Source organism: Lagopus leucura, unplaced genomic scaffold (assembly GCF_019238085.1).
Source record: "Lagopus leucura isolate 7727_CA_CO unplaced genomic scaffold, USGS_WTPT01 Super-Scaffold_100159, whole genome shotgun sequence".
Lineage (NCBI taxonomy): Eukaryota > Metazoa > Chordata > Aves > Galliformes > Phasianidae > Lagopus > Lagopus leucura.
This window is the reverse complement of record NW_024962335.1, coordinates 12531034-12555471: the sequence shown is the minus strand read 5'-3', so window position 1 is coordinate 12555471 and position 24438 is coordinate 12531034. Positions and strand designations below refer to the sequence as shown.

Below are 24438 nucleotides of genomic sequence, written 5' to 3'. Positions count from 1 at the left end.
GTCTTAAGGGGTCTGTTTAACACAAGTTGTGGTGTGATGTCAGCCCGGTTTCCTCAGCTGAGAGGGCCATGTGAAGGGCTGCAAGGGCAGGCTGGCTGTGACGTGTCAGCGTGTCCACACCTCTCCAAAGTGAGCAGACATCATCAGCTGAGAAGGTGCAGCACCGTGCTAGGGCATCTCAATGACTGTGGGGAACATTTAGTTATGGAAAGGCCTAGCCAGAAGGTAGAACAAGGGCATGGCTTGCAGTGCTCTGGCTGCTGGTTTCTCATCTGGGTTTCTTTACTCTTTCTCCCTCCTCTCTAGGGGTTCTCACTTGCAGCGGACATGGCAGAGTGCATCCCCAAGCCTCCTTCCACCTGGCCCATGGGTCCACAGCCCCACAACACCTCTGCTGCCTGCTCACTAGAGCCTGTGAACATGGGGGTCTCAGAGCAGCAAATGCCACTGGAGCAGCCCCCATCCTCCCCAGAGCTGGGCGAAGATGAGGAAGTCACCTCCCCGCCAGATCCTGACGTTCCCTATCCTGACTTGGCCCCGGTCGTCTTCTTTTGCTTGAAGCAGACTACCAGCCCACGGAGCTGGTGCATCAAAATGGTGTGCAACCCATATCCTTTCTGAGCTGCCTCTTCTCCATCCTCACCTCCTGCCCCCTTCCTTCTTTCTCCCTGTCCCCTCAGGGCGCCTTCCAGGTAAGCAATGAACTTTCCTACGTATTTAATGAACTGCTTTGTTCCTTGCTCACTTCTAAAGGGAACCTCAGCTGTTGCAATGTGTGATCAAAAGAAGCTGCCTGTGAAAGAACTTCAGAGATACTGACAGCACGGATCATGGCAGAATGGATTGGAAAGAAGGAAGGATAGGGAGAAATATTGTAAAAGTGCTTGTTCTTCTCCTTCCGTACTCCCTGGGACAGAGAGGGGAAGCTTTTGGCCCAGGAGCTTGGTTACCATGAGTGGACGAGATGTCTCCTGCTTCTGAGCACATAGGTTTAGTGAGAGCTACTAGGAAACCACCAGTCCTTGGTTGCAAAGTACCATGGTGATCAATGCTTTTTTCCCACAAGCAAATATCACTCATTTTGCCCAGGGAGGTGGTGGAGTCACCATCCCTGGAGGTGTTTGAGAAATTTGTGGAAGTGCCACTGAGGGACATGGTTTAATGAGCAATGTTGGTGGTAGGTGGACAGTTGGATTAGGTGACCTAGGAGATCTTTTCCAGCCTTAATGATTCTATGGTGAGCTCTCTCAGAGGCATCTTGCTGTGATTTATGTCCAAAAAATACATTACAGGTGCTCTGGCGAGCCTCATATATTCTCTGGGATGCAAGCAAATCCTTTCCATGCAAGGGAGGCCACCAGTCATACACATATGTCCCCATTCACAATTAATGCAAGGAGGATCCTACAGTGCAGTCACACAAACAACTACCACCTGCATGGCTAATTAGCACCAAGGTTAATAGTAATGCTATATAAAGCAGGCAGAGGGCAGTTGTTGCTTTTTGGATTGTGAGATCCTTCAAGGTAGGAGGAAGTGGAGGGTTTGATGAATCGTTGAAGAGGTTGGTTTGAAATTTTATATAAGCATCTTTCTGGCCATAAATCTCATGTGGTGGTGCTTTCTCCCTCGGAATTTTTTAGCTCCTAGTTAGGTGGCTGTTATCTAAATGGATGATTTTTGTGTTTTTGATGTGTTGGCTTCTAACTAAATCTCAGTGGCTGCACAGCAGAGGCTTGGAAAATATTGCCAAGAGACATTTCAGCTTCAGAATTGAAAACCCAAGTGAAGTCTGGAGGTGCTGTTAGCAGTAGCAGGTGACCTTAGATGCAGATGAATCTGGAGTTTTGTTTCAATTTCAAATGTAGCATTTGAGTTTCAGATCTGAGCTCTTAAAGTTCAGAAGCTCTTGGAAAGGTTTGGCATTCTCAAGCACTAGTTATGGCTGAGAGTTTGTTGGAGATTCAGGGCTTCTGCTTTCCCTTCTATTGGTTGCTTCTTAAAATTTTGGAACTTCATACTGAATTATGCATTGCTTTTCAATCACTGCATGGCTGCTCTAGCTATATGTCCTAGGAATCTCTTCCCAACATGTTGTGGGCTGAGAGCAATGCACGATAGATTTGTGTCTATGAAAAGACTGCATTTAGAAGATGTGAGAAAAGCAATAGGCCAGATTTGGGGTCCAGATTTACTCCTGATTGGAGGAAGGAGGCTACTAGGATACTGCATCCATGTTTCTGGCTTAAATCGGTCAAAACAATTCCTGCATGGTACAGAGTTTGAGAACCTGTAATTGTGTTCTTCAAGGAGTTTGGTGCTGTATGCTCATGCTTGTGTTTAAGCATACATATATGGCATGGACTACAGAGGAATTTTTCAAAGTAGAGGCTACAGAATGCCCTCTGTGACAATCTGTGGCACATGTGAAGGGCAACGATGGGGCTGCTGGAAGCCTGTTTAAAGAGTTGTTTCAGAGCTGTGATTTCAGCTCAGCTGTGTGTAGTTTGCTTACTTGAAAAGCAGAGACTGAGGAGGGAGGATTCTGCTCTTCTGGTTTTTTCCTCTTTTAGTCCTTTTTTGGAATAAATCATGTAGCAAGTAGTCGCTTTTCTTTTTTTTTTTTTTTTTTAAATGAGAGAATTTTGCTACAGCCTCAAGGTTGCTTACAGGTCATTGCATATTTCTGGCATCACATATGTTTTTGACAGCATCATAGAAGTTGTGTGATTCTATGCCCTGGCTGCAAAGTGCTCACTGTGGTCTTTTCTCCACAAGGAAATGAGCTCATCTGTAAGGGGTGTTTCTATGAAAGTCAACTTGTGTCCTCTAAGAATTTGCTTGCTTGATTTTTGCATTCTGAAGCTTTTTCACCTTTTTATATTGGGCTATCAACTTCCAGGGCTTTTGTGCCAAGCCAGGAGAAAGCTGAGTCAACACCACAGGGCAACATCTGGCCTCTCCTGAAGATTCAGCAAAAAAGGGAGGTATTAATTAAAAGCCTCTTAATCTTCTCATTGACTTTCTACTAGGGCAGAGCTTCACAATCATTATATTTGGATGTGCTGTCAATGAGACTTAAAATGGAAGCTCTAATCATTAAGGACTATGTAGTAATTTTTGTAAGCACAAGGTCATTAACCACCAAATTTCCATTTAGGTAATTGCATTCCACCTATTTAAACCCCCCTCCCCTGAAGATTATTTTTTCTTCCATGAGCAGTCCTGCAATTTTATGTGCTATTAAACAACTGCCATAGTCCTTTGCTGCAGTGCAGTAAGAGGAGAGGAAAAAAAACCCAAACTTATGTCTGTGTTTTAAAGTCATTTCTAGATGCATATTAGCAGACAGATATGTGATGCTGTTTTTGCAAAACAAAGCAAATGAATTGGAAAAATCCAACAAGAACTGTGAGTGCAACTCAGTGTTAAGACTTTGTTCCAGGTAGAATTTGTAGTGCTTTTCCCCCTATGGAATATTGACTGGGATGGTTTTAAGGATGGGGTGAATGACTGCTTGAATTGCTGGAATGGATGATCTTTGAGGTGTTTTCCAACCTTGGTGATTGTGTGAAAGCGGGTTACTTTGGTTAATCTCTATTTCTCTTTTGATGACCAGATACAAGGCTGGCTGCTCAGAATTGCAGATGATGGGACTGCTGCAGCCGAAATGCTAACACAGTCAATATTTGAGATAGGACTATGAGAGAGACTGTAAGATTTTTTCCTTATATAAAACCTGAACTCCATGTCAAATAAGATTTCAGGCTGAGCTTGAAGCGGAAATAGGGTGGAAAGTATGAAACGTGTTTCCAAAACAACTGTGTAGCATTCATCTTATGAATTCATAAAATCTTGGGAACTAAATAAAGGCTATGCCACATGGTGCCTTGCACAAAGTGCCTGATGCAGACATCAGGCATCTCTCAGTCTTCTCATAATTTGCAATGTGCATCTCTGCTAGTCTCCTCGGGGTTCCAGGAAGGCTGCTTGCTTCACTCATCTTAGGGTCAAATGCAATAGATTTGGTTTATCCTCTGAGGCTTTCCTTAAAAAGCTCTTTGCAGGGGTCTAGACCTCCCTTTGCTGTCCTATCTATAATATTGATGCGACAGCAAGAGTGAGAATGAAGTCTGCCATTAAAAAAATTGATGTACACACTTAATTTTTAGTACTGTGGGCTGTTTTATGGGGTAGAAGTCAGGACAGCTACTCAAAACTGGTAGGAATGCTTATGTGGGCAACCCTGTATCTTGTTAAAGATTTCCCAAATAGGGATTTTGCTGCCTGATGTCTCTAAATTTCCCATTGCTAAGCTTCAGGCTGCCCAGGATGTGGTGCAGTCACCGTCCCTGGAGGTGTTCCAGAACTGTGTGGATGTGGCACTGAGGGACGTGGTCAGTGGGCATGGTGCGGATGGGCTGATGATTAGACCGGATGATCTTAGAGATCTTTTCCGGCCTTAATGATTCTGTGGTTCTGGAGCTATCTTTCCTATAAACTGTCAAGGCACTTTTCAGCTTGGGCTGTGTGTTAAGTGCACAAAGAAACAGGACCAGCTTTGGGCACATTGATGGGAGAGCCAGGGAAGCCCAGAGGTCTGCTCCCCACCTCCTCCCTGCCTGGTGCCGCAGGCATCGCTTCACACTCGGTTTGCTCATGTGGAAACAGTTGTAGGTTGCAATAGCCGTGCTTCCTGCAGGCACTGCCCAGTGGGAACAGAGTGGAGAATCAAGTGCTGGAGGAGGAGGGAGAGTGCGGTGTGTGTGGATCAGCAGTTGGTACTTCTCTCTGTGACGCTGAGCTGTGGTTCATGAGGATGTGGTGATGCATGCAGCTGAGGGGCCGACAAATCTTTTGCCTGTTAATAAGCTTTTGGTGTCCGGTTGTGTTATATATTACAGTTTGGGCAATTTGTTTTGTGTGAGTGAAATTCCATCTGCAGTTTCTGAAGTGCGCTGTACTTGTTTTTGCCTGAAGCAAGGGCTTATTTTTGCTTTGTGTGCTGTTAAACCCCTGCCTGCTGTCCTTGTGACAACTGGATGTAATTAATTAATAAGCTGTCTGCTTATTAATTAATAAATTTATTGCAATGTTTTAAATATTTGCTGTCTTACAGCCTGAGCTTCTGCAATCTTCTGATTGTTTACTTTTTATGCATCTACTTTTATTATTTATAGATATGTATCATATATATGCACTTAACTATAACTATATCCAATTAAAAATACACTTTAATTGCTTCTATTTTCATATCTGCACATGCACAAAAGAAAGGTTCCTACCACTCTAGTAGGTAGAGAAAAACTTGAAACTGTGACCGGAAGGTATTATAATACATCAGAAACAGAGTGGCTTATGAATTTTAAGCAGTATTCATCATTCTTGAGGATGGGAGGGATCGTGGCTTTTCATTCTTGGGGTCAGCAGTGTCAGCATTTCTGTGCATAGCTGGAAGCACTAAAACGTCTGTTATTCCTGCTTCTCCATTTCAGACAGATCTCTCCTGCTTCTCCTTGCAAATTGAGCTCACCAAGCAGGTGAAGAGCCTGACACTTATTTGAGATCTTGGGTAGATATGTGTTTGTTTTAGGTCAGCAGGAAGGTGCTGCTCTGCCCTTAGGCATGGATTGATTTATGTGGGTTACACTGCTCTGTTCAGACCTTCGTTCAGCCAACAGTCAGATATCTGTCTGTATACCAGGGAAGCAACAAGCACAAGGTGGTTTTCTGTTTAAAAGATTGTGTAACCTCGACACATTGCAATGTTCTGAACCAATGCTACAGCTGCTCCTGTTGTTTGGGAAACTGAGCTGATCAGAACTCTGTAGAGGATGCAGTTTGGGTGGCATCAGTGCTCTCCTGGGAGTTCACTGAATGCATTCCAAACTTTAAGAGAGGACAAACCTGCCTCAGTGTCAGGGTTTTCTGCTGCACTGTCAGGTTCAGTTCTGGGGGAAATTAAGCTTACTGTTAGTGACTAAGGGTAACTTTTAATATATAGGTTGCCTATTAACTTCATTAACATCAGAAGACAATGCATGTGGTGGACCAACACAGCCATCATCTCCTAAGGAAATATCAGGGTTGGCCTCTTCTCCCAGGTAACAGCAATAGGATGAGAGATAATGGCCTCAAGCTGCACCAGGGAAGGCTCAGGTTGGACATCAGGAGAGATTTATTCCCTGTTAGAGCGGTGCTGCAGTGGCACAGGCTGCCCAGGGAGGTGGTGCAGTCACCGTCCCTGGAGGTGTTCCAGAACCGTGTGGATGTGGCACTGAGGGACGTGGGCAGTGGGCATGGTGGGGATGGCTGATGGTTGGACCGGGTGATCTTAGAGGTCTTTGCCAACCTCAGTGGTTGTATATTCTAATCCATCCTCAGCTACTCTCTTCCCCTTATGCTATCATGTGCTTTAAAGCAGCCGTTTCATACACTTGTGAACTTCCCTGTTAATTCTCCACTTGTGAAGGTAGCTGGTGTTTACCTCATCTAACTCCACCTGTCTGAAAGCCTCACATCCAGGCTTTTGTTATTAGATGGACTGCCATCTGTAGTGGAAAATTATACAAGCTTAACTTAACTCTTCAGAGGGTGAAGTTGCTCTCTGGAGTGTTTTTTTTTTTTTTTTTTTTTTTTTTTTTTTCTCTAGTTAAAGAGTTTCTGGATAGCAGGTTGCAGAGTTGGCTGGCTGGCATCCTGGGCTGTCTTTGGGGCTAATGCACAGCTCCTTCCAGATACTATGGAGGTAAGGCAAAGGAGAGTGCAGGCAGCAGGCTTATTTCTGGGAACAGTGTGGGTTAGTATTTCCATAATGAAATATTGGGTGCTCTCTGGGCTTACTTTATAGTGGCAGTGGGGAGATGCATTATCTGCCTGGGCTCTGGGTTGGAAAGCGATTCTGTGATAAATTTCAGGTTATCTCCTGAGATAGAAACCCCAATGCCCAGCTGCAGTTTGTGGGCAAAAGGCAAGTGGCATGATAGTGGCTTAGGACCCCCCAACAATAGCTGGAAAGGAATCTGCCTCTGCAAAGCTAGTGTCAGGGGAGCATCATTAGTGTGGGTCACTTGATATGCACGTTTGCAATGGGAAGTTTAGAGGGATCATTTGCACAGTCAGACACGGTGTAAATTGAATTTAAACTCCTGCATTGTCATTAGTGGCCCACAAGGGATGGATGTATTTGAAGGGGATTTGAATGCTTATGATCTGTGAGAAATTGACTGGGTTGCACATATGTGAGATGTACGCAGTTCCAGGCAAGTGGGCAGATGTGAAGGCATGAGGTCTAAATTTGGCTGGCTTGCAAGCTGACCCTGTATATCTAAGCAAGAATGCTGAGACAGGATATCTCACTGCCTCCTGTCCCTTTATCTTATTCCCTGGAGGCTCTTACAATGAGATGTCAAAGACCATGGATTGGAAGTGAAACAGAGCAACAGGACAAAGTAAACCAGTGCTCTGACTGAAGCTTTAATGTCCTCATAGGATGGAAAAAGTCTGAATGCATCTCTACTGTTTTGATGCAAATTTCTGTGCCTTTTCCTCTTTACTGGAGATTAGATTCCCAGTGCTTGGTGGAAGCGCTGACAGCAAAATATTGAGGAGAGATTGCTTTAGAAGAGGAGTGATTTTTGCTGTGTGTCTATTCTACTTCTGTGTTTCCCCAACAAGTGCCAAAAGCAATAAAAGGCCAACTAATGCAGCATGCTCTGGTGCTTCAGAAAAGCGGTGCCAGGACTTACTGCAGTAGGTTTTAACAAGGTGGTTGCTGTGCTTGTGGTCAGTGTACATGGACAGTGCGGGGAAGCAGGTAGGAGGGGATGGAAGTCTAATTCTTGTCTGGTGCAAATTGGTGTTTGGTGTTATAGAATCATAGAATATCCCAAATTTCAAGGGACCCACGAAGATAGAGTCTAATGCCCGTTACTCTGCTATGCCTAATAGAAACAAACATATTTACACCAGCTGTTGCTCATCAGGGTACCTTAGAAGGATTGGTTTTGTTGCACTGCACACTGATACCCAGTGCAGATGGCATGGTTGGTGCCAGCCTAGGAGGGAATGTAGTTGTAGTGGAAGAAAGGAGTGATGCTCTCTGCTGAGTATGGGGATGGTAGCAGCACCTGCTGCTGAGGACCTCTCCTTCCCTTTCAAAATGTGCTGCTGAAACAGAACACTGAACACCCTTCTGGAGATTATTATGTGGATTCACTGGAAAATATCCTGCCTTGGAGATAAAAAGCATTTACTCACTGAGAAATGGTCAATTTGCCTTTTTCAACCACTGAACACTGCAGCAGGGTGTGTGAGGGAGCTGGATGTGGCTCTTGGTGTAATGCAAAGGGCAATAAAAACACTCATTTTGAGTTTAAGACCTATAAAATATTCTGACCAGACGTCTAATTGCATGTTCCGCCATAACAATTCGAATTAAATAATGCAATTAACAGCTAACAAATTGTCCAGCTGCCAATCTGAAGACTTGACGTTGTTCCCACCCTGGATGATGAGAAAGGGCCTGCAATTAGTTGAATTTGCTATGTATCCTGAATGTAATGCTTGGCTGGAATTACTTCAGGTGTGGAATAGTTAAGAGCATCAGCCCTTCTGCAGCAAATGCCTACATCTGCATCTGGGATAGTTAAGAGGGAAGACTGCATGAAAAACTTGGCCTGGTTCAGGTCTGGAGAGAACACAAGCAAAGTCTGCCAAACATTCAGCCTTTGTTTGGCAGAGGGAAGACCTTTACAGCCCTAGAGAGAAGGCTCTTTAGTAGATGGAAATGTGGGGCCTCCAGCTGCAAGTGTGAGGCCTGACATAGGATGGACTAGGCTCAAGCTCATATCTACTTCATCAACTCAGGCTTACAAAAGAAGAGATGAAAAGTGATGATGAAAATGTGAGACCCAAAGTGATGGGGAGTGGTAAATGGAAGTTGTCTAAGTTGGGAACAGCTACTTTGGCACCGTGCTGCAAATCCCTGCTGAGCTTGGCAGGCATCCCCACACATCTGTTATCAAAGGCAGCCGATAGATCTGAGAGAGCCAGTGTGAGCACTGGGTGATCTTTATTGATTGCCATCATGGATAGGTGAGGCTGAGCATGGAGGTGGTTGTAACCCTCCAGCTGGCAGGTCTGTGTGGAAGCGGGGTGTGCTGGGGGCTGGAGCCTGAGTGTGGCGTTTTGGCTGCTTTCCCCTTCCCAGCCCTATCTGCAAGGTCAGCAGATGGGGATGGAGAGATGCCTATCCCTCTTCCCTCTCCCCCCAGCTCTCTCATCTGTGCTGATCAGGAGTGGGAAGAGGCTCCCTTGGGGTGGGGGATGCACAAGAGCTGTAATGTGGGTGACCATCTGTCCCCTGGGACAGTGGTGCCATTTGCACTTACGTGCTGTGGCTCATCCAGGAAGAAAGAGAAATCTGTCGTTGCTCATGATATAAAGCCACATTCTTTATTTATCCTTTCTTTAGTATTCTTTCTCCTGGTTTCCTCCTGTCATTGCCTACTGTTCAGGAGTCTATAAAAGCTTGCTGTTCCTGTTGCTCCCACTTCTCGAGTGTGACTCGGAGATGCTGTGTCCCTGCAACTCCCCCGGCAGCCCCTCCTGTCAATAGCTGCCCTGTCTCTCCCCTCTCCTTTCTCCATCTGTGTCAGTCTGTCATTTTTCCCTTTCCTTTTTTCCCTTCCCTCACTGTCATTCTCGGCATTTGTTGCTCGTAGTCTCTCTCCATTGACTGCTGATGTCTTTGAATTGGCTCTTTCCATCCAGCGTGGCTAAGAAGGGCACTCTCAGAAAGGTGGTGGTCACTGAAGTGGTGGTGGCCCAAGCTTGGTGGTTGTATGGTGGTGGAGTCTCGGTGGAGCTTGGCTGAGACTTGCTGGAGCATCTGTCCCCAGTCCCTTCTGGGAAATAGCCAGCTCCCTACTGAACCCTGCTCCCTGGGGCCCAGCTGTCATGTGCAGATGCAGACAGATGTGAGATCAGCATGCTTGCCATGAGCCATGTGGCTGTGGTGTCCTGGCTTTGTGCCCTGGCCTGGGAGCTGGGCAAGGTGTTCAAGGCTTTGTATGTGCAAGTTGAGCCAACCCTGTTGTCTCAGAATTGCACAGAATCACAGAATGGCCAGGGTTGGAAGGGACCTCAAGGATCATGAATCTCCAACCCCCTGCCACATGCAGGGTCACCAACCTCCCCATTTAATACTAGACCAGGCTGCCCAGAGCCCCATCCAACCTGGCCTTGAACACCTCCAGGGACGGGGCATCCACAGCCTCTCTGGGCAGCCTGTTCCAGCACCTCACCACTCTCTGTAAAGAGCTTCCCCCTGACATCCAACCTAAATCTCCCCTCCCTCAACTTAAAACCATTTCCCCCTGTCCTGCTGTTATCTACCCTATCAAAGAGTTGATTCCCCTCCTGTTTGTAGGCTCCCTTTAGGTATTGAAAGGCTGCCATGAGGTCACCCCGCAGCCTTCTTTTCTCCAGGCTGAAGATGCCCAGCCTTATTCCTGACCCCCAAACCACTGTGGGAGCTGTTTCAGCTTTACTTTAATAACTCAGTTTTGTTTACTGCTGCCTCCCAAAAGTAGCATAAATACTGAAATACCACAAGGGCTTCCAGATTGCTTGTAGTTTGAACTAACTGAATGTCTTGAGAGGCAGACTGAACCAAATGCACCTCTTGTGTGATTTCAGCTCTTAAAGAGTCACAGTTGAAAAGGGCTAGCATCAGCACAAATTAATCCAAAAGAAAGCTGCTGAATCCAGTGCTTGTAATGCTAGCTATGAGATTTGTCTCAACAGACAAGGAGAAGTAAAGAACGGGAAGAAAACGATAAAATATTGACCTTTCTATTGTGACTGGCAGCTCATAACAAACAGCAGCTGTTCTGTTTCATGGCATGGAAGAGGCGGCAGTTCAGTATTTGAGGGTGGAGGAGTATTTTCTTCCATGCAGAGGTGGATAGTCTATGAAGTCAGAGATCCAAAATGTTTGCCTTCCATGCTCTGCTTGTTGTTTGGCAGCACACTAAAACACCATGAAAATGTGCTTGGCAAATCTGCATGCCCCATCATTTATACACTCCAAGGGAACGCTCGCCATGTTTACCTATACCTTGTGTCCTGTCTCTCAGCCAAAACCTCAGCACTCAAGTGCAGCAATAAGTCCCCATAAGAATACAAGGTCTTCACTTTCTATAAAATGTTCTATCAGCCTGCTAGCAAGCATTGCTGGAAAACGTTGTTATCAATAATTAAGTTAAACCATGTTCAAACAAAATATGCTTTGTGATGTATTACAGTCTTTGTTTCTATTCACGCATTTATTGCCTTATGATGTAATTTTTACACTGAGTATGTCCCCTGGTTTTGTGGATGGACCTGGCAGGCTCTGCTCTGTGCATGCGTGAGTTTCAGGCCAGGCCTTGAAAGTGTTTGTGTCACAAGTGAATTATATTAAAAAAGGCACGCTCAGAGAAGTGCAGCAGTAATAATACATTGCCTTTGTGGTACTGCCTGATGCTCAGTGCCGCTGGCCAGCTCTGATATTTCTTAATGAAAGATGTTTTTTTTTTTTTTTTTCTTTCCTTGTAGCACTTGTTTTTGCTTTCTTTTTTTCTTTCCCTGTGGCTCCTTTGATTCATCTCAATTTTGCAAGATCATTCCCTGCTTTGGAGTTTGCTCTTTTCCCCATAGTATAGCCCACTGCTTAGCAGCCTCTCTGCTGGCAACAGCTGTTGTCTTCTTATCTGGAACTCTCTTTGGATATAACATTTTAGTGACTAGAGGCTAGTGACTTTAGTGACTAGACTGTAGTTCACTTCCTTAGCCTGTCATACTACTGCTTCCTAGTTTCTCTTACAGATGGACCCTGTTGTCTTCCCTTGCATGGAGGACATCTTGATAATATAGTTTCATCCTTGCTGGGTGCACAGGAGTGTTTTCTCCCCTTGTCTTCTGTCCAGTGGGATTTCTGAAGTCATATGGTACATGCGAGGGATGTGTGCCCATACCAACTTAACCAAAGACATGAAAGACTCCTGTTTTTTTTGTTGTCACATGAGGTGGCAACACAGTTTGCTAAAGATGCTCGACTTTTCCCTCTGTTAAAGAGGGAAAAGTTACTCCGTTACTTAAAGAAATTCTAGTTTGAGATATGGGAGATGGGGTATTGGAATGGGGAGCCAAGAAGCTAATGAGAATAGTAAGTTCAGAGAATCAGGGAGCCAAGGTAGAAGGACTGTGTGTAGGGGAAATGGCAACAGAGGGAAGGAACTGGTGATGGGACTGGGCAAGGCTGATAAAGGGGTGAATAACTGGGAAGAGTGTATATGGGTGGGAAGAAACTGTCTGTGAAAATAAAGGCTGGGGCAATGGGCATGAGTAGAGATTGCCTAGATCTTGATTGAATGCCATCCCTCCCTGTGGATGCAGGGATCCTGTGGCAAAACCATGTCAATATGCAATAAAAGACTGAGGGTTAAATAAATAAGACCTAATAAAACACCAAAAACAAACAAACAAAAAACCCTGCAACAAAACAAGCCTCAGTAATTCTTCTGCAGGGGCAAAAATATTGCTATTTAAAAACTGCTGAAATTGGTTTTTCCACTGGGAAAAAAAAATAGCCATGCCAGCTATGAAAGTTTCAGCTCAAGCTGCCAATCAGGTAAAGCTTTAAGTGCTTGGGGAGGTTCAAGTTGAATATTAGGAAAGATTTATTCTCCATAAGAGCGGTGCTGCAGCAGCACAGGCTGCCCAGGGAGGTGGTGCAGTCACCATCCCTGGAGGTGTTCCAGAGCCGTGTGGATGTGGCATTGAGGGACGTGGTCAGTGGGCATGGTGGGGGTGAGCTGGTGGTTGCACTAGGTGGTCTTAGAGGTCTTTTCCAACCTTAATGAGTCTATGGTTCTGTAAGAGTGACTGCTTGAATTAGAAAGAGCTTAGAGTGGGATTAATTAATATTAGTGTTATCAATGTAGCTACGTACAACCTTCTGCCATGTAGCTTAGCTCTAACTGAAGAAGCCTTGTCTTTCTCTTACAATACAATAATTAACTATTAAAGTAGGTGCTTAAAACAACAACAACAAAACTCAACGCACGCTCTGTCTTTGAGAACAATGACCCAGGACTTTTCTAAGCAGAATTAATTGCATCACTCTACAGTGTGTTTGAGATGCTGTTATTTCTTTAACGTGCATTTATAGCATATTGTGATATCTCACACATCCTTTAAATATCCAATAGCTTTTTAACTTAAAAAAAAAGAAATCTATTTCACACTTAGTGGAATGCCTGTAACACATTTTTCTGGAATGTGTGGCAGATGTCTGGAGGAACTGTGTTTTCTCCCATATGGGGTTATTTTACTGAAAAATGAAATAGGATTGGCACTTCATTTGAATTCCCTGAGCTGTCACACCACGGATTCTCTATCTGGGTGTGAGACGTGAATTGAGATCATAGGTAGACCACAGAAGGCAAAATGTGTTCCCTTCTCCATGGGAAGTTCTCCTTCACCCAGAGAAACGTGCTCCTGGGTTCACCTCATCTTTCTCCAAGCACTATAAGGGGAATAGAACAGACTGGGGAGGCCTGCATGGGGATATCCCCTCCATTAGACTGTTCTGCATGATCTAGAGTTTCAGAAGTAGTGCTAACTGTGTACTGGGACCTTCCTTCTTGAGTAGGAATATGGCAGCTTTGAAGTTTCTCTGTCCTTGAGGAGACTCCTTATTTAAGTGATCCAAGCTGGTGAGGTGAGAACAAAGCCAACACTTCAGGGTTAGGTATTGCTGAATTTGACTCCTGGATGGAGTCATAAATTGTTATTGTTGTGGCTGTGTCAGGCCATAACTGTATGCAATTGCGTATGGCTTAGAGACAGATCCAGGTATCACTGTTCACTAGCTGTACTTTGCTCGCATTTGGTGGGTGTTTGTGTTGACACCTCTTCCTCTCTGCCATGTTTGAATGTGGATTTTTGTCCCCCTGTCCTTGCACTGTGGTAAGTCCTGTCCCTGTGTGTCCTTTCTTCTGTTCCCTATGGACACCCTGGTCTAGTATTAGATATGGATGTTAGTGGCCCCCCTTGCAGCAGGGAGTTGGAGTTTCATGATCCTTAAGGTCCCTTCCAACCCAAATCATTCTGTGATTCTATGATACAGATTGAATACCACACTTGGGACAACCCCCTCTGAACCTAGGACTTGTGTCAACATCTTCCCTTGGAGATAAATGGAGTGGAGATGAATACCAGGTGTCTCTGGAGGAGGCAAATGCATCTGCTTTCTCACTGTGGGACAACTGAGCTCTTTGTCCTGCCTCTCTCCCTGTGCTCAGCTTGAGCTGAGTTTCTGGAAAGTAGAAGTCCCAAGGCTTATTTTGCTGCTGTAGCAGTATGTGTGTGTGAGACGTTTCTGAGCAGCGTTTCCAAAGGACGGAAGAGCATAGCCCCATGCAATGCTGTCAGCAAGGCCTGTATATCGCTTGAATTAAGGGTGTATACCATGGGGCTGCTACGCAAGGGTGAAGAGGTTGTGGCCAAATGACGGGGGGCCTTTCACATAGGACAGAGCATGTCTGTGGTCCCATCAGAGGGAAGCAGAGGTGTGCTAAGTTGGGCAGCTCTAGCAGGAGAGCACTAAGTGATTATCTCCTTCCCAGGCCCTTTGATTTCTTTGGGTGCTTGAATGTAATTAGGCAGGTTAGTGTCATGCACTTGAGGCTTTGTCTTGTACCTGTGGCATTACAGACTCTTGTGTGCGCTTGGAGGACTTCCTTATCCGTTGCTGTGGCACCTCTCAACTGGACATAGGATTATTTCTTTCTGAAGCACTTAGCTGCAGGCTTGCATTTGGCAATGATACGGAGGCCTTATATGCACCATCAAGTACAGTTATGTCTCAGTCTTCTCCCCCTGTACACTACACACTGAGATGCGGGCGGGGGTTAACTAATGGGAGATGCAGTGATCAGATGGTCAGAGTGCCCTGATAATTGAACAGAAGAATGTGTGAAATACCACAGTAATGTGTATATATTGCTTGTATGTATTAGCCCTTTGCACTGGTGATACATTCAGAATAAATGTATTTGAATAATGATGCTAACTACTACACAATAAATCTAAATGAACTCTTTATCACTGTAATTTATGGGCATCTATATAAATTGAAAGAGTACTCGCCATTCTCCTCTTGCTGTCCCTGAAAGTTACAAGAGGATTAGAAGACATTTGCATTGATGAAGCTTAGGTAAATATTTAACCTACTGGCAAGTTCCTCTCTAATTATCACTAAGAGAGACTCACTGTGCCTTCCCTTGTGTATCAGGCTTGGTGATGTCAGGGGATATAGAGAAAAGAAGGGGGAGAGATTTCCACTACTGCTTAAATTCCTGAGTTATCTCAGTTTTTTTGTCTGGAAGTTGATAATTTAAACCTGCTTGAACTGCAGGGGGAAAGTGTGGAGCTACGATGGGAATAGGTCATGGTGGAGGAAGTTTGATGGAGTATGTCATGGTGGAGGACATACAGTGGTGTGATGAGTTTTGGGCCACCTGAAAGACACCGATGGGGGTGAAAGTGACCAAAATGCAGCAGATGGTTAAAAACAGTGCAAGGAGCTGTGTTTTGGTGGCTGCAGTGTAGCCCTCCCAGCCCTTCCTCAGCACCATGCTGTGGTGTGGTGCATTCAGGCCGCCAGTGAGAGATGCAAAATGTGGTTTGTTCGAAAACTAAGCTACAAGAATTGGGGTTTATACCCAGAGAGTGCTCAGTTGGCCAGTGGTGAGGAGACCCTGCTTTGGCAGAGGTAGGAATGGGGCTGCACAAGGTGGGCTGAGCCTCCTTACAAGATATGGAACTCAAGGCAAGCGAGTGCTCAAACAGAGCATGGATAATAAATTGACACAGCTCCATTAACTTCCAGAGAGCTCTGCTTGTTAACCCCATCTCAGAGACTCTAGAGTTTCTCAAACTGGAGTATAAATCTTACAATAGGGAATGAGCTCTTTCTTGCATGACTTCATCCACCTTTCCTGTGTTGGTCAGGCTGAATATACTGTAAGGGACAGTCTTGGTGCTGTTTTCATGTGCTTGTTTGAACCAGGCATTTACTGAAATACAATGAAATCTGAGCTGGAAAGCTGGACTTGAGATTCAGCTCTGCTTGGTTTGTGCTTTATTCACATCAATTTCCTTTCCCCAAAATGCTCCTATCTCTCACCCTGTCCCCCAGCCAGGGAAGCAGCTGTTGAGCTGCCATTTCTCTGCTTTTATGATGCCCAGGGGGAGGAGGAGACAAAGCAGAACATCTCCTCCTGCCTTCTCCTCTGATTGTGAGTGGGGAGCTGAGTTCCCAGCTGAGCCTGTGCTTTCTGTGACATGGTGAGACATTGCTCTGGGGATGCTCTGGTGGTGGGACTTGCTGGAGGACAAGGGGAAGGTACAACAGAAAAGGTGACAGCAAGCCCAAGAGTTGTGGAAGTTTCGCTTTGGGTATTTTGCTGGTCCTCTGTGTATCTGTCCATGTAGAGGAGAATTACTGGGCAGGACCTCGTGGTGAAGCCAGGAGAGTTGGAGCATGGAGAAGGCACAAGAGAGGGGACCTGGGCGATAGGACAGGGCAGTGTACTGAGGAGATGTGTGTCTAAACCTGATGTGTTTCCATGGATTGTGGCTGGCAGTGAAAATCCCTTGTTGCTTTTTTAATCCCATTTGGAAGAAGAAGAGTTGTGAGGGAATTCAAAGCAGAATGAAGCTACACCATTTCCTGCTGTAGTTGTACCCCTGGCCCCTGCACCTTCTCCTGCCTGGATGTTTCTATGACTTTTCTGAGTAAAACCACCTCTCGTATACTTGAGCTCCAACTCTGGCCCTGGCTCAGCTCCTCAGCTGGGTGAGCCATGCTCTGTCCCATTGCAGAGTGCTGGGGATGAGCCCTATGAGATTTGACTGGCATCCTCACCTCTAGTCCCTCAGCATCTTGCTCATGCTGCTGCTCCGACTGGGGCCCAATGTGTCCCTACTGCATGTCTTTTTTTTGTCGCTGATGGCTGCTGCACATACAGGAGTCTATACAGCCAAAGTGCTGTATAGACTCATCTGTGCCTACAACCACCCCAATTCTCCATTTGAAAATTGCTTCCTTTGTTCAGTCTCGTTTTAGTGGGGAAGCAGTTGAGACTCAGCATTACCTGAGCATCTAACAGAGGAATAATCTGTAAGGAAGGACTGAAGGTGGTTCTGGATCACATCTGGGGATGGTGACTCCACCACCTTCCTGGGCAGCCTGTGCCACTGCAGCACCACTCCTGAGAATTTTCTCCTACCATCCAACCTGAACCTCCCCTGGTGAAGCTTAAAGGATTACTTCTTGTCCTATTGCTCTTACATGGGAGAAGAGGCCAAACCCGATCTCCTTGGAGAACCTGACACCCTCCTGTCTCAGGCTGCCCTCACCTGTCCCCTATACCTGTAGGTTCCCTGTGCAACTTTGCCAATGGGTTTCTCTCCTGCGCATCAGGCTGCTGAGCTCCTTGTGCCCATACTTGATTACTGAGGGATTTAATGGGTGTCTGAAGTGTGGATTATTAATACTGACCTCAGGCAATGGCTCATTAAGAATGAAAATAAAACATAAAATGAATCAAAAAGGAGACGAAGAGGCTGAAGTTTAGAAAGGATCTGGGAGGAAGTGTGAAAGCAAGGATGAAGAAATTGAGTTTGAGAGTTGATTACTCTGGAGGCAGAGTGGAAAAGAAGACAAAATAGGAGGCTTAATAGGGCAGGAGAGCCAAGTGAAGGGAAGTGGACTGAGGGAAAAGAGAGCCCAGGCAGGCTTCCAAGGGCCTTTAGCCTGCTGAGATTTTTGGCAGGGGAAACAGATGGAGAGAGAAACTGTGAGTCTGGAGGCTGCATGAAATATTTAAGATGCTCCATAGAACTAGCTTCTTGGTAGTGGTGAGATTCTGGGCAGGAGGAAGACAAGAAAAGGTTTGGCTGATAATGGGAAGACTGCAAATATTCTGCCAACATGCAGCTCTGCTTTAGATCTTTCCTCTTACCTCTTATTTAATCTTCTTTGGAGGCGACATATTTTTTCCTTACATCAGACACGAGGAAAATTTTTGGACACTGAAGATTTATTTTGCTTCTCCTTCATTCTTCCCCTTCTTTCCCTTTTCCCCATCCCCTAAACTGAATGCATTTCTCAGACCATCATTAATAACATCAATGTGAAGTCTTGCTCCCTCCTTCCTACTGCTGAAGTAGGATATGCCTCTGTCCCCTTTGGGCAATAACCCTCCCCTTCTCCCTTACTTCCCTGTAGTGCAGCAAGGGACACAAAACTGGGAGTTACCTCCTCCAATCCCTTCCTTCTGCCCACATGGTGCATCATTCCTTTGTCTGTTTGCTCTTGGGGAGTCAGGAGACTTGAATAATGCTCAGTGCAATGAAGCCTGGAGCTCATTTGTGGTGATCACAGAACTACAGAGAGGTTTGGGTTGGAAGGAACCCTTTGGGTCCATGTGATCCAACCCCTACTTAAGCAAGAACACCCAGAGTGGTGTGCTCAGGAACACGCCCAAGTGGCTTCTGAAGATCTTTGAGGAGACTCCACAGCCTCTCTGGGCAGCCTGTGTCAGTGCTACAGCACCATAACAGTGAAGATGCAGGAGGAAAATCTGGTTATGAAAATATTCACAATGAACTTCTTGTTGACTTGGATGGTGGAGGCAAAGCTATGGAAGAAGCGGAGGTCATGGAGTCAGGGGGATCCAAGCAATGGCAGAGGCCATTTTCTCTGCTCAGCCCTACAAGAGGATGAGCGTGCTAGCTACAAGTACCATTGCTGCTTTAAAAGTAGACAGCTATTCAGGCTTAATTCTGAATCTTTCAGCTCTAGAGATTCCATTTAGAGGTGACTTACTGCACCTGGCTTTCTGTAATCTTCCTGTGCATGTTGCATCCTACCCACCAATTTGCTGCCTTCCACCTTCATATGAACCACACTTGACTTTTTCTAAGAGGGTGGAATTGTTTTTCCTACTGATTCACTTAAGTTCTGCAGGTGTCAGGTCAGCAAGTGCATGTTCACCCTTTTATTGGTGGCAGGGAGGATCTGAAGTACGCTTGGCATGGTTCACAAAGCAAAAGAGTCTGGATTGTCAATCTTGAGCTTTTGTGATTGCTCTGCCTGGCATCACAAACATCACAAGACACAGTTGAGTAGACAAATATTACTGTATTAAAGGCAAAATGTACTATAGGTCCTTTCAACAGAAGAACAGAATGACACTAGCATGAGTTTAATAAAGGTGAAGGAGTGAGCAAAAAGTAAATGCTATCTTAGATGACAAAATAGCAGGTTTAATAATGAACTCAACACCCTTCCCTAGGAGTAATGGCTTCCAATAAGCTTGAGCTGGTTTTCCACTCTTTGATAATCATAGCCAGAAAACATTCGGAATTGTTTTTTTTCCCAGGGGATTTTGTAACAGGATCCGAAGTACTGAAATATCTGGTTAAGGCATTTGATAAAACATCCACGGTGCAAGACAGCAGCACCTCTTTCAATTTCTTCTGAAGATGAGACATGCATCTGCATTTGCAAGAGCAGTATGGCAGCTCACATAGCTCATATCTGAGTGGATTACATATGGGAAGCCTTCATGTTGATGCAGTCTCAATTATACTGTATCAAGGTTGGTATCAGTATTGCTTTAGCTTTCCTCTAGTGTCATATTCTCTTTGGCTGCTCCCATTTGCCTCTTGTTAGGAGGAACTCAGGAAGGGGGAGTGAATACACACCACCAGATTTGGCTTAGGGTGCTGGTGAGCTGACAGCTGTTGGTGGCTGGAGGAGTGCCTAAGGGAAGCACTGTGCCTTCTCATCTCATTTGTTCACACTTCCCTGGGCAGCCATGTTAATGCTTGGGCTGGGCAGCCCCAGTGTCTCATCAAACAGCAAGAGATGCCCATTTGTTTGACTTACACTCTTCTGACTGCTCCCTGACTTGTGTAGGTTTTTTGGGAGTCTGTAAACACTCATTTCCTTCAGTAAACATCATCTGCTTAATTTTCTCCATCACTTTTCCACTCTTTCACTTTCATGCTGTTTGCCCTTCTTAGTGTTCCCAGTAGAGGGGACAACAGATCTCCAGCTCTGGAAGGAGCAAAAACTGCTCTGGTCTGCTCAATACTTCTTGCTGGGAATAATTTCTGGCTCCTGATCAGTAGCCTTCCCAGAGATGTAAATACAGGCTCTGACTCCCCACTGCTTTCTAAATAGATGAGCAGCTTGCTTGAGGACGCTGGGACCCCTCAAGTGGGAGATTACTTCTCTTGGCTGGATGTGTTGGCCCTCTCTGGCTCATTGGGGCACGCTGCATTCTACGTTATGGCCTGTTTTGGGCTTGTTTTCCATGCTTCTTCACAAGCGCTTACATACCTTTGGTCTGAAAATTCAAGTAGTGACCTCACCACGAGAAGGATACAGTGCTGTTGAAGTGGATCTAGAGGAGGACTGTGATGTTGCTCAAAGGGCTGGAGCTCCTCTCCTGCAAAGGCGGGCTGAGGGAGCTGGGCTTCTTCAATATAGACAGAAGAAGGCTCTGGGGAGACCACACTGCAGCCTTCCAGTACTCAAAATCAGGAGGGGGACCAACATTTTATGTGGTCTGATGGTGATAGGACAAGGGGGATTGGCTTGAAACTAAAAGAAGAGAGATTTAAGTTAGATGTTAGGAGGAAATTTTTTAACTCAGGGCAACGAGATACTGGCACAGGCTGCCCAGAGAGCTGTGGGTGCCCCATCCCTGGAGGTTCAAGGCCAGGTAGGATGGGGCCCTGGGCAGCCTGAGCTGCTGGGTGACAGCCCTGCCCACAGCATGGGGTGGGAGTGGGTGGGCTTTGAGGTCTCCTCCAACCCAATTATTCTGCAATTCTACAGCCTTTTCTTTTTAGACTGTGATACAGACTATGGTTACAAAGTAAGATCTATCAACCTACTAACTAGGTGAAGGCTCAGCCGTGTCTTGAAGTTCATTTGAGGATAAACCTGCTGCACAGAGAGTGAGCACACAGGCAATCCAGCAGCCTGAGGCTGCTTTAGGAACACGCTGCCTGGACAGAAGACTATTTGCACAAAAACCCAGACCTGTTGCATGACTTTTATGTGCCCTGCTTGTGGCTTTGCACAAGACCTGCAGCATTTTCTGTGCTCTCACAACAGCTCAAGCTCCCACAGACTGTGAAGTTCTGATTCAGTTATAGCACCAGTAGTTGTCAGCAGAAGATGCATGTGCTTCACAGAATACTGCTTTTTTTTTTTTTTTTTTTCTTCCCTGCTTTTGCTGAGTATCTGTATGAGAAATGTTTCTTAGTTCTTCTATCTTTCCTTGTCAAGTTGTACTCAGAATTAGTTAGGTGTTACTTCCTGCAGACTGCTCCTCCCATCCTCCCAGCCTAAGGCTTCTCTTTTTGGTTTTTGTTTTTTTTTTAAAGCATTTAGTACAGTTCTCGTGCCCTCTTCTTTAACTGAGCACTGTTTGTAGTTTCACTAATCAATTTTCTAGAGCCATGCTTCATTTCCAGAATTGCATCTAAGCATACTGTAGGAGCCTGGAGCTGAGAGAAGGTTGGTGACCTGAAAGGGCGGGGGTGAATAAACACAGGCTTTGATGGGCATCTGGAAACAACCCTGTAAAGGACTGAGAGACATTCAGGGGCGGTTATTAAATAACATAAAAAGGGGAGAGGTGACAAAGATGACTAAGAATTCAGGGAGGTCACAAGTGGAATCAATCCACCTTCTTAACAGAAATAGCTTATAGAGGTAGAGAAAGAAAATGAAAAAATGTATGGATTAAGCCGAAGTTAATGTTCTTCGGAGGGAATCTGAGGAGGATGGGGAGACTTCAGGTGGGGTATTAAGACAGATTTCTTCTCAGAAAGAGCAGTGCTGCAGAGGCACAGGCTGCCCAGGGAGGTGGTGAAGTTACCATCCCCAGAAATGTTCCAGAACCGTGTGGATGTGGCACTGAGGGACATGGTTAATATGCATGGTGGGGTTGAGCTGAATGATTTTAGAGGTCTTTTCCAACCTTAATGATTCTGCGATTCTGCATTGATGGGATGAGACACTCAAATTGGAAAAAGGATCTAATTTCCTTAAAAAGGAAATACTAAGTTTAAAAAAGTACTTTCTAGTATTAAGATTAATTTTAGAGGATGGAAATGATTGTTGAATGAGGTAGAGGATGGTACGAACTCAGATGGCTTAAGAGATGGTTCGCTTGCTGGTGGGTTGCACAGCTTGATGGGCAATAGGGTAGGAACACAGTTGATTTTTAGCATCTGCCTGAGCTTTCCCTGTGTTATTCCTAACTGGGAAGGAGGCAAGATGAGAAGCCCTGATTAGAAGTAGGGATGAATATCATGTTCCTCAGAGAGGGAGGCTTGTAGGCAGAGTGCTATACTCTATATGCAACTTTGCCTTGAAGCCTCCCTTGTAGTAGAGTATAAACATATTTGTCCTCTCCCAAAATCAATCTCTCCATCTGTTTTATTTTCTAGGACCTTGGTTCTTATCTAGTGTTTTATCACTTTGATAGCTCTTACCTTGTTAAGAACGTCTGTTTTTCTTTCTAATCTCTTCACATCACCTCCCCTGGGTGCTCTCTCCTTTCTCTTACAGTACTCTGTGACTCCTATTTGTTTCTCCCCTCACTGATATCTTTTAGCCTCTGTTGGCATTTCTGCTTTCCCTTGGAGCAGTGGTGAGGAGATGCTGTGTGGTGGGTAGGGGGAAGGCATACAGTGTGATACAAAGCAATGCCATGGGGATCTGGTGTCCATGGGGTTGGGAACTGATACCTTCAAGCTCCCATTGTAACCTAGGCCATCTCTGACTTTTGGTGGCTTGGACAAACCAGTCCTGAAGGCCTCCACTCTACAGTCATGTGAGAGGGAGATTTATGGGAGATGGCATCTGCCCTCAGGTGATGTTCAAGAGATTGCAGTAGTGGTAGGAGGACCACCACTCTGTCCTGGCCCTCTCCACGTGTCTCCTCTCCTTCAGGTCCTGATGCACAAGGACAGTTTGACTGATAGTGAAGAAGCAGATTACAGCGTGTTAAAGGAAGAGAGGGCTTCACAGTCAAAGTTAAGACAGTCTGGAATAATCATGGGTCAAGGCTGGCCAGGGCATGGGTAGAGATTCCTCTTCCTGAAAAGTAATGGATAATGTTGGTGGTAGTGGGCAGTTGGATTCGATGATCTTAGAAGTCTTCTCCAATCTTAATGATTCTATGAAATGACAGGGCTGTCTACCTGCAGCCTATGCAAAGGTCCCCTCTTGTATCAGCCCCACCAGCAGTGCTAGCAAGACATGGGTGCACGGAGAAAGTTTTTTGTTCAGCCATGACCTCAGTGTAGAGAACCTGCAGGCTTGAGAGCATGGATATCCTCAGCACCTTGGTGTCACTGTCTAGAACAAGTGTCTTCTCTGGTAATGCCCAAGGCAGGTAGACTGGATGGCTCATCGAAGTGCTGGTTTCCCACTCATGATGAGGAAGGCAGCCTGATTTACTAGCTGAACCTGCATCCCTCTCTTCTCTTGGGCTCTCTGCTTTCTGGTTGGAGCAATGTGAGAGGAATCTGAATTGTTGTGTGCGTGGGAGGTATGTGCCATTATCAGTGCTGAATGTGTATCACTTGGTTATTCTCGTGTTGCACAGCAGGCAGCTCTGCTCTTGCTGACTGCTAACAGCAACACTGCACCAGTGATGCGTGTGTCGGTGGTGGGCACCCTGTCCTCATCTGCTCTCATCAGGGATAAGAGTGGTGTTTTGTATTGCCAGCAGTTCAGTGCTTTGTTCCCTGGTACTGGTTACAGCAGGTGACAGAGCTGTTGGTGGGGCAACCTTCATGTGTGAACATGGGTCTGCTCACGCATAGAGATGCAAGGAACTTTTTCCATCTCTTGAGCTCTTCCTGCTGCTGCCTCTTCTCTGCCTTCTTTCCACAGATCCTCTCTGTTATTTTGCCTTGGCAAGAAGAGGTGTTCCAGTGTGCTCGAGGCTTGAAAAAACATAAGCAAAATTGGAAACGTTTCAGCTTTTTTATACATGTTTCAATTTTTCCTTGCAGTTTACAGCGCTAGACGCTCTGGATCTTATTACATAAAGATGTTGTTTCTTGTCATTAATCCAAGGCATGGTGGCTGTTCTTGGCACTTTCCTCCTAATTTGCTGCTCTCCTTGGTGAATAGCTATCTCGTCACACACAGCCACTTTCTATACTTCCTACTTTAGCCCTATTAATAGCATTTTCTCTTTAACACTAAGGTCAGGGAAGCATCTTTTCCCATCTTATCTCTTACTCCTGCTACAAAGTAAATCTGCCAGCAGAAGAAATGGCAGC

At 45.5% G+C, this 24438-nt stretch overlaps 1 protein-coding gene across 1 annotated transcript in view; it reads left to right on the top strand.

The window, feature by feature from the left end:
- The first annotated feature begins 327 nt into the window (after positions 1-327).
- CACNA1I (calcium voltage-gated channel subunit alpha1 I) overlaps positions 328-24438 on the top strand; it is a 148725-nt gene continuing 124614 nt past the window's right edge. The window contains exon 1 of the mRNA XM_042889750.1: positions 328-608. Within this exon, the coding sequence (XP_042745684.1) occupies positions 328-608 (281 nt within the window). The remainder of the gene's footprint in view (positions 609-24438) is intronic.